Below are 10956 nucleotides of genomic sequence, written 5' to 3'. Positions count from 1 at the left end.
GCACGCTCCATTATAGATCAAATCCAACGAAAGGGCACAAAACACAGAGAGAAAAATAGCACGTGTGACTCGTGTGCGCTAACTGAAAAGGATGTCCACCAGAGGCACGCAGTCGGCAGCATGGATGGAGTAGTAGTAGTACGAGCTGCTCACTCTGTGGGTCGGCTCTCCTCATGGAGGGTTTTTGTAGTGGGAGATTTCTATTGGCATTTGGCTCGTGGTAGTGGTCTCACTCGCCTAGTGTTCATACCGACCGACCCTCTTGGAGGGTGAGCGAGTCAGTTACACTGACCTTTTCTTTATTTTTATTTTATTCTCTGGTATGTGTTAGTACATTTACCCTAGAAATAATAGATTAAAGGATATTTCGCGCAGCGACACGAGCTGAGCCCAGAAATATATATATATATATATATATATATATGTATGTATATATACGTATGTATATATACGTATATATATACGTGTATATATATATATATATATATATATATATATATATATATATATATATATATATATATATATATATATACACACACACACACACACACACACACACACACACACACACATATATATATATATATATATATATATATATATATATATATATATATATATATATATATATATATATATATATATATATATATACACACACACACATATATATATATATATATATATATATATATATATATATATATATATATATATATATATATATATATATATATACATACAGTAATACCTCGACATACGAGTGTCCCAACATACGAGAAATTTGAGATACGAGGAAAGTTTTGAGCAAATTTTTGCCCTGAGATATGAGACAAATTTGAGATACGAGGATGCGAGACAGTTCCCGATGCGGCCGCTAGGTGGCCGAGTGTGCGAGAGGCTGCTCACAAGGACAGCATCGCTCGCTCTTTCCTGTCGGATCTCTGTCGCGGCGTAAAGTTATCTCTGAGCATCGGCCGCAGTATTTGCATTTTTACATGTTTTTTGCTTTAATCAGTGCAGAATTAAGTGAATAAGCAATGGGTCCAAAGCAAGCGAGTGCAAACAAGGGTAGTGAAAAGAAAAAGCGTATGATGACAATCGAGATAAAGCATGAAATAATCGAAAAACATGAGAGTGGTGTACGAGTGACTGAGCTGGCTCGCCAATATGGGAGGAGTACATCAACAATATGTACCATCCTCAAGCAGGAGGATGCTATAAAGAGCACCAAGCCTTCCAAAGGACTAACCATCCTTTCCCAGCTGCACAGTGATATTCATGACGAGATGGAGAGGCTTCTTTTAATATGGATAAACATGTACATACTACATGTACCCTAAAATTCTCTCATCTCAGTAAAAGAACAGACAGAAGTAAAGTGAGAGAGAGAAATTATTATTTTTATTACTTTGTTATTTGATTTACACATAAAAGCATGAAACCTCATAAATAACATTAAAAATAATTGAACAAACACCTTTGCAGGGTTTCTCCAGGATTAAAAAATGTATTGAATGAAAAGGTGCAGATTTAGCAATCGATGTGTCATTGGTAATATTTATCCTATTAATAAATATATTTACGTCAGTCTTTTGAATGTACAGTACAGTACATGTAATACTGTACAGTACTACTGTACTGTAGGTAGGTTAGGAGACAGCAAGTAGCCTAATTTTAATAACAAATGCTTGGCCTTGGTTAAAACTAATGTGTTTTTTTTTTTTTCAGGCGAGACGGACACCGAAATTGACCATAACCTTGTTTTGAGAATAACTAAAATTAATGTTCAGGCTACTACTAGACTAGGCAAGCACCGCAACCCCAATCTTATAGAAATGGAGTGGTTATTGAAGATCTGGCTCGAAGACCAAAACCAACAAAATGTTCCAGTGAGGCTTTATTTTATTCAGAAGTTGGCAATGGAGTTGTATAAGGCAGTAGTGCAGAAGAGAGGGGAAGGTAGTGGAAGTGAACCATTTGTAGCCAGCAGAGGCTGGTATAATTGTTTCAAGGTTCGTGCAAATTTGCACAACCTCAAGTTACAGGGTGAAGCTGCTATTACAGACAAGGAAGCAGCAGCAGGATTTCCTACTTGTTTGGCTGAGATCATTAGAGATGGAGGTTATACTGCTGATCAAGTTTGTTTTCAATATGGAAGAGACAGGCTTATTTTTGGAAGTGTGTGCCCGATCACGGGTGTGCATGTCCAAGAGGGGAGCAGACAGCACCAGACCAGCAAAAGTCGTAAAAAGAGAGTGACTGTACTTCTTGGAAGCAATGCCAGTGGTGACTTCAGGCTGAAGCCCTTGTTAGTGTATTTGAATGAAAATCATCAAAGGCACTTAAGGGAATTTTCAGGTCTCAGCTCCCTGTCACTTGGAAGGCTAACAAGACAGCCTGTGCTGTGTTACTGTTTCTATCATTGAGAATGGGCTTAATGATCACTTTTTTTCCGGCAGTTAAGAAGTATTTGGTTTTGGAGGAGAAGGGTCTGGAATTTTAAGGTCCTGCTGGTGTTAGACAATGCCCCTGGTCACCCTACTAAAATGAGTGAGATTTATCCCAATGTGGAGGTAGTCTACCTTCCACCAAACTCTGCATCGCTGCTACAACCGATGAACCAGGGAGTCATTGCTAGCTTCAGGGCTTACTACACCAGGAGGACATTTCACCATGTCCTCACGATCGTCGAAGAGAGCTGTGACAAGTTGAATGTCAAGGAAAGTCTGGAAGAAGTACAGTATTTTAGAAGCTGTCAAGAACATTGAGAGTGCTTGGAAAGAGGTCAAGATATCAAATTTGAATAGGGCCTGGAAAAAATACTGTCCAAATTTTGTGATGGGCGTTGAGAATCGAGAGTGTCTTAATGTTGTTAGAAGGAACATTGTTGAGTATAGCAAGAAGCTCAATTTGGAGGTGGAAGCTGAGGATGTGAACAAGCTGCTGCAATCCCATGGAGAGGAGTTGTCAGCAGAGGACCCCATTGAGATGGAGAAGCAGATGATCGAGGAGGAGGAGGAGGAGGAGAAGGAAGAGGCACCAGCCACAAAGCCCAGTGCTGAATGCTTGTCACAAGCTTTGGCCCTCTTTAAGCAAGGGCTGGTAATGATCAAGGACCAGGATCCGAAAGTGGAAAGATTCACGGAGTTTGAAAAAGAAATTCAGTATGCTCTAACCTTTTACAAGAAGACTGTAAGCGAGAAGCAGATGAAAGGAAGCGTCCAATCTGAGCTAGAGATTCATGGCTTTAAGAGTAATTCTCCAGCACCAATCGCCACTCTTAACCCAGGTAAGGAATTCTTCACAGTTTATTTTGTTTACTACTGTACAGGTACATATTGTATATAAAATTTTTATTAATTGTAATAAATTTTATACAGCAAAACTGTTACATAAACAGTAGTACTGTACACTGCACAGCAATACTGGAATTTATACTACAGTATGTAGTACATTATGTGTACAATACATATTTACTGTACATGGTACAGCACAGTACATTACATAACCCTTTTTATCATTTTTATTATTGCAGAAAAGATGTCATATCCTGATTCCACTGCACCCGACTTGGTAGAAGCATCTGCACCAACCTCTCATGGGAAGGAACTAGTAGATTTTTTATTAGTTTTACTGTATAAATGTAAATTGTCTTATACTACTGTAAAGTACTGTCAGATATATACTGTGCTAATATTATATTTGTACAGTACTGTTACATAACCTAATTTTTTTCATTATCATTCCAGGACTGAGCCACAGCCCTTCAAGTGATGATCCTCCACTGATAGAACCAGATGACCCACTGGCATCTCCAGCTCTGTCTGGTAAGGAATTCTTTTTTCTTTTGATTTGTTTTACTATACATATGTAAATTATTTTATAAGGGAAATGAGAAAGGGGTGGGTGAAAAGTTCAGAGAAGTTAAATAGGGTCATCTAAGAATAGTACCAATTTTGAGAAGGAAGGTAGAAGAAGTGTTACTGTAAGGATGGAAGGGAAAAAGTCTAAGGGAAATTAAAGGTGCAGTGGTTAAGTTACATCTACAATTTGGTCATGGAAGTGGAGATAAGATATGGAAACTAACAGAAAAAGCACAGTGGAGTGATGGTTTGAAAAAAATGAAGAGGAGGAAATAAAAAGGGTACTAACAGATTTGATTGCAAGTTGTGAGATATATAAAAGATATAAAAAAAAAATCCAGCCAAACCAATAATGGGAATTTCTTTGAGTAAAACATTTAACGAAGTTGTAGCAGTGTATGTGGGAAAGATAGAGGATTGAAAGTTCTTGGTAGTGATAGATATGGCAGAAAGGTATTTTTAGGCTTTTTAGATAAAAGATAAGACACTTTTTGGATAAAGGACAAAAACTGGAAACTCTCATAAAGACACCTATTGATGGGATGATTGTAATATTTAGAGGGCCTTCTAGAATATTATCAGACAACGGGAGGAATTTAAAAATGAAAAATAAGGATGGCAGAATGGTGGAATATTAAAGTATTGGCCACAGCATCTGTATCTCCATGGAGCAATGGAATATGTGAGAAAATGGTAGGCATAATCAAAGAAAGCTTAAGAAAGTTGAAAGACGATGAGGAAGTGGATTGGTCAGTAGCATTAAGATGGATAGTGAGTGTGAGGAACTGTTTAATAAATAATGGTGGTTTCTCCCCTAATCAATTAGTACTTTGAAGAAACCCTTTGCCAAATTTGATTGGAGAAGAGAGTTCAAGTCCTGTCAGGAGAAAGAAAGATATGGAAGAAAGTATAGTTAGGGATACACTGAATGCAATGCATAAGGCCAGAGAAGTGTTTATCAAAAATGAGTCTTGTAATAAAATAAGAATTGACTTTAAACAGTGTCTTAGAACATGAATTTGAAGAAGCAATAGTGGGAGATGAGGTATTCTATAAGAGAGAATATGAATGGAGAGGACCTGCTCAGGTAGTGGGAGTATCAGTTAAAATTGTGGTGGGGATTCTCTGAGGGAAGTAGCTAGAATACATGTTACTGGGATTCAAAGATTGTCACCAGAAAAAGAAAAGATACCTAAAATAGATGAAACATGTATGTACTGTGAAGGATGCATCCTGTGCAGCATAGGAAGGGAATATAGATGGGCAGGAAGGAAAAGAGATGATAATGGGCTGGAGAAGGACTGCAGATATACGTAGACCAGTGGTAGGGCAGTTGAATAGGGTATTGCTACATAGCACGCCAGAAATATCATACGATGTTAGTGAATTTAGTAAAGCTTTTAAAGAAGGAACGACGGAAGATATGTAAAAGCTGATTAAAATAGTGAGAAAAGCTAAGAACATAATAGTAGAAGGGTCAATGAGAGAGTTGGAAGAAGAAAAGATGAATATGGAAGCTTATGCAGATACTTCATCTGGGAATATTGAAGGAGGTCATACACAATTTGGTTGTGATATCATTGACAGATGGTAAGAGAGAGAAGTCCCATATGGTGGAAATCCCAAAAATACAGAAGAGAAACAAAAAAAACTCTTCTGAGGAGGGAGAGGTCATAGAAATTTTGATATATTTCAAACATTTATTGGAAGAGATAGTAGGAGAGAAAATTACAAGCATTGCTTAAAACTGGTGGTAAAACTGTACTGATTGCAATTAAATTAAGTATTACAGGGGTAAATAGTCCGATTAAGAATTGATATTGCAGCAGTAAGAAATAAAGGTGAGATGGCTAAGCCGAAGTACCCAATTGGAGATTAGAGAGGATAAGGATAAGAAGAGGTTGGAGGGGAGGGAGAAGGAGATAAGGGCAATTGCCTGTCAGTTGATAAATTTAGTCATTATTATTTTGTTATTTTATTAGATGTTTTTAAGCAGTCCACACTGTTTAAAATTACCTGTCGGTTGTTGTCGTGATATCATAAGATGCCCGAAAGATGGGAAAAAAAAAGTGGCTGGGCATGAATGATGAGTAAGCAGTGGTGTTGAAAGTTTGGGAGCGCTCTTATTTTTGGTTTGTGTTGTCGGGTCATAAGTCTTTCTTTTGTTTGTTGTGGTCATGAGCTGGATTGTACAAGAAGGGCAATGGGAGCAGGTGTGTAAACTGTGCAGCTGTAGTATATTTTGGGCAGGCTGGTTGTTCACAGAAAACAGACCTATCAGCAAATCTTTTATAGCCACTCAAGACCAGAGGCCACAACCATAGTGTCACCCTACTTTTCACACAACCTCTCAACTCACTCACAGACAAACACCCTTTTGCTGCATCTTTTCAACATCCTCCAAAGTCAGCAAGTCACTAAGTGCCTCTTACTGACTTCTACCACACCCTAATCTTCACTCTTACTCATATCACTCATTCCCACAAACTTAGCCATTCAGACCATTTGCTGGTACAGTGGGGCCTCGCTTAGTCATGGATCAGCGTTCACGGATTCATTTAATCACGGGTTTTCCTTGGACCACTTCTCAGTTTATACCTATCACTGGTATGAATCCCTGGTAGGCTAAGCCTCGTCCGGTTCCAATAACCAACAAATGCATGAACAGATTCACATTATGATATTAAATATTAACTGACAATAAAGGTAATAAAACCATTCTCACCTATATATTATTGGCATATCTTCATAATATGTAGCCTATTCATGGAATAATCCCACATCATTGACATCAACTTGTAGTTGAGCGGCCAGCAGAAATGTAAATATTGACTCTGAGTTACACTTAACAGCACCTTGGTCATTCTTAACCTTTTAGAAACGTTAATAGTATTATTGTAATTACAGTAGTAATAACATTTAGGAAAACATTAATTTTCAATTCGAACTTCTTTATTGTTTTGGTATAATGTAATCAAACACGGCAGTCATACAACATAATTGTCATAGATTATCGTATTGTTGTTTGCGATCGGCGACGAAGCTTAAACGTAATAAAACCATTTTACCTTATGTATTATTGTCATAATTATATTCATAATAAAACGCATATCTTATATATTATTGGCATATCTTCATAATAAAAAGCTTCTTCAAGGAATAATTCCTTGGGGAATGCATTTTTCAAAAGACAAAAATACACTTTATATGTTTACAGCATGCAACGATTACTTTAGTTTGATGTGATTACATTAATATTACAGTATGGTACTCTAAGCAGTACAGTAACTATTTTTTTTTAATCATAAATGTATATTCATTCACGAAAAAAATATGTATGACCACCGTGAAGTCACCAAACCTAGTCTAGTTCGTACGCAATGATAGTGGTTACACCGTTCTACAAACTACCGATGTATTTTTACGTAAGTATCCTCTATATTCTGTCATAAATCACTTACTTTTTTGTGGAGCCCAAATACTACGTATATCCTGGAAAATTAACAAAATCGCGAATTTTATCATAGAGCAAGATACACTAATTACTGTGTTTTCTTCTTCTTTTCATAACTAAATGATTTTTAGGATACACTCATTTACAAATGTTCAAATACTATGAATGTAAATAGCAAATTTCTCTCTCTTTCCTCTGCTCGCTTCTCGCGCTCTCTCTCTATCTCTCCATTACTTCTCTTCTCCTCTCTCTCAATCTCATCTCTTCTTCGTCTCATCTCTCTCTCTCTCGTCTTTTATCTCTCTCCCTCTCTCTCTCTCTGTCTTTTAATCACTGCAGAAAAAAACTATAATACTGATCTATTATTTATTATCAGTAATAAAGAACAAAAAGGTCTTTTTATTCTTTCTGTGATTTACGAAACTGCTTCAATACAACTTTTATAGTTGACTCAATGATTATCACATTATAACAGTATACAAGAGAATATCTTATCACTATCCATGTTTCATTTCTTATCACCATAAAAATATTTCAAATACAGATTTCATTATGTATTTCTTGAGCTAAGCTAGTATCAGTACGCTCGTCCTAAGCTGGTCCTCTCAAGCTATTCAACAGTTACTCTCATCCCAGCTTCTCTCATCTCTCTCTCTCTCGTCTCTCTCTCTCTCTCTCTTCTCTCTCTCTCTCTTCTCTCTCTCTCTCAATCTCTCTCTCAATAAAATATGAATTACTGAATCATAATACCATAAAACTATTATGTACAAAGTTAATGATAATAATAATTCCATTAATAAATTCATTTCTTTTGGCAACTAAATTGTTTTCCAAAATAATTCTTTCGGTAATAAACGTCCATCAGCTGATTCTAAACGTAAACAAAAGACAAAACTAGATTTTTATTGCTGTATTTTGCTGTTTATACATTAATATTATAGTTGGGTGCTGTAATCTTTACAGTAAATCATGTTTTTTTATATCATATAGTCCATTCACAAAATAGATATCATGTACTTTTAGATTGGTGCAGCAGCCCAAATCATGAAAATGGAAAGGGAATTGTTAGGTAATATACTTTTGTTTGCTGATCTGATGAAGGGGAAATTGAAGATAGGAAAGAATAAATTTGAAACTGTCTTGAATTTAGTTTAAGTTGATAGTTGAAGACATATTTGGTGCTTGAACTAAAGTAGGCAGTTATAAACATTGAAATAGTGGTCTTGGTGGGTTAATTATTAAAGTAGGCAGTTAAAAGCAATTTTTAGGGGGTATCAGGATAACACGGGTATTTACTTATCACGGGGGGTTCTGGGCCCTTATCCCCATGATTATCGAGGCCCTACTGTAATAGTGTTATGGCTCCATAAGCTCCATAAATCACTGAGTTTCAGTGAGAATGGAAAAAATCGTGCCTATAACTATATATGTATGTATGTATGTATGTATGTGTATATATATATATATATATATATATATATATATATATATATATATATATATATATATATATATATACACACACACACACACACACAGTGGTACCTCGAGATACGAAATTAATCCGTTCCGAGGCGGCCTTCAAATCATGAGCTTTTCGTATTTTGGACCGCATTTTATATGTAAAATGGCTAATCCGTTCCAAGCCCTCCAAAAACACCACAGTAAATTTCATAATAAAGCTAAATTGACCTATAAACAATGAAATACTACAACAATTTGGACCATTCAATACCTAACTTAATAACGTACTGCTAATTACCTGTAAATAAAGTGTATTAGTGTACATGGTATACAAGAAATACTGTAAGTATGTAGTAAAATGTGGAAGCTTACCTTTTGAGTGAGGCTATCTCCGAAAGTGGCGACAGAGGAGGAGGACAAACAGCAGATACGACGTACGTACGTACACTTAACTTTACGAAAAACATAAAAAAATGTAAGGAAAACTAAACTAAAATTTACGAAACACATTAACAAAACTGTAATTCTTAACTTTACAAAAAACTAAAATTAAAAATTTCTTTTTGTTTTTTTATTTTTACATTTTTTTTTACTTTTTTATACTTTACGTAGTCTTTTTTTTTTTTTTTTTTTTTTTTTTTTTTAAACAAAATTTCAACTTTCTGTTTTTTAGTATCACTTGGTTCTTCCTTTTTGCTTACTCCTACCAGTACTAAAGGCCTCTTTAAAAAATAACTATCCAAGGAAGATTGCTTCTGCCTACTTTTCACAATGTTCCTGAAACGACTCAGGCAAACGTCATCGAACTGCGCAAGCATACGACCTGTGTAAGCCTTTTCGGGGTGTCTTTTTTCCACAAATGATTGCACTTTTTGAAAAGCAGCTAGAACATCCTTAATTTCTGCCGTTGTCATAGGGTCCTCCTCCTCCTCCTTGCCGCTGCTAGAGAACTCCTCTTGAACAACGTGGTCATCCATAATAAGCTCCTCTTGGTGCTCCTCGAGAAGGTCGTTGATGTCGTCCTCGTCGACGACCACCCCCATGGACTTGCCGAGTGCAACAATCTCATCAAGATCTGGTTGCAAAACAGTTTCAGAATTGTCAACTGTTTCTAAATCTGCAGCACCAGCTTCGCCCACGTCGAATCCCTCGAAGTCTCGGGCAGGTACGGCATCAGGCCAGGGTTTCCTCCACGAGGAATTCAAGGTTCGCCTCGAAACCTCCTGCCAAGCTTGGTTGATGAGTCGGATGCATATCTCAACATCGAAATGCTCCTTCCAAAATTGACGCAAGGTGAGGTTTGTGTAATTGGTGATGTCGAAACATCTTTTGAAAAGATGTTTCGTATACAGCTTCTTAAAGTTCGATATCACTTGCTGGTCCATGGGCTGGAGGAGAGGGGTAGTGTTAGGCGGAAGATAAAGAACCTTGATGAAGGAATACTCCGCTAGGATATCTTCCTCGAGGCCAGGAGGGTGAGCAGGGGCATTGTCCAACACTAGCAGGCATTTCAGAGGGAGGCGCTTCTCTTCCAAGAATTTCTTCACTGTTGTGCCGAAACACAGATTTACCCACTCGGTGAACAAAAGCCTCATTACCCAGGCTTTCGCATTAGCCCTCCACATCACTGGAAGCTTCTCCTTAAGCACTTTGTGGGCCTTGAAGGCTCGAGGAGTCTCGGAATGATAGACCAGTAGGGGCTTCACCTTGCAATCCCCACTGGCGTTGGAACAAAGTGCGAGCGTAAGCCTGTCTTTCATAGGCTTATGCCCGGGTAGCTTCTACTCTTCCTCCGTGATCTACATCCGATGAGGCATTTTTTTCCAAAAAAGGCCAGTCTCATCACAGTTGAAGACTTGCTGAGAACTGTAGCCTTCCTTGGTCATCATCTCGTGGAACATCTTTTTAAAGGCTTCGGCTGCTTTCGTGTCCGAGCTGGCAGCCTCCCCATGCCGCACCACCGAATGGATACCAGTCCGTTTACAGAATTTCTCGAACCAGCCATGCAAAGCCTTGAATTCTGGGGTTGGCGTTGATGTCCCTTCTCCTCCGTCGTCTCCGGCCTGGGCAATCAAATCGCCAAAAATAGTGCTGGCCTTGTGGGAGATTGCCGTCTCCATTATTGTATCGCCAGCAATTTCTTTGTCTTTTATTCAGACAAGAAGAAGC

The 10956-nt window shown here is 37.5% G+C and overlaps 3 protein-coding genes across 3 annotated transcripts in view; 2 read left to right on the top strand and 1 right to left on the bottom strand.

Annotated features, from left to right (window-relative positions):
• Positions 1-10956, bottom strand: part of LOC135204649 (tigger transposable element-derived protein 1-like) — a gene marked incomplete at its 5' end in the record, with an annotated part of 265628 nt that overhangs the window by 139462 nt on the left and 115210 nt on the right.
• On the top strand, positions 1044-2432 carry LOC135204651 (tigger transposable element-derived protein 1-like). Its single transcript, XM_064234799.1, has 2 exons — positions 1044-1275; positions 1735-2432. Exons 1-2 carry the CDS (start codon positions 1044-1046, stop codon positions 2430-2432), a joined length of 930 nt encoding a protein of 309 aa, XP_064090869.1.
• The window catches only part of LOC135204650 (uncharacterized), a 27019-nt gene continuing 18781 nt past the window's right edge, over positions 2719-10956 (top strand). Inside the window, exons 1-3 of the mRNA XM_064234798.1 lie at positions 2719-3295; positions 3542-3608; positions 3757-3833. Of these exons, the coding sequence (XP_064090868.1) occupies positions 2719-3295; positions 3542-3608; positions 3757-3833 (721 nt within the window). The remainder of the gene's footprint in view (positions 3296-3541; positions 3609-3756; positions 3834-10956) is intronic.

This window comes from Macrobrachium nipponense, chromosome 47 (assembly GCF_015104395.2).
Source record: "Macrobrachium nipponense isolate FS-2020 chromosome 47, ASM1510439v2, whole genome shotgun sequence".
Taxonomy (NCBI): domain Eukaryota; kingdom Metazoa; phylum Arthropoda; class Malacostraca; order Decapoda; family Palaemonidae; genus Macrobrachium; species Macrobrachium nipponense.
The sequence above is the reverse complement of the archived record's forward strand: the minus strand, read 5'-3'. Positions and strand labels throughout refer to the sequence as shown.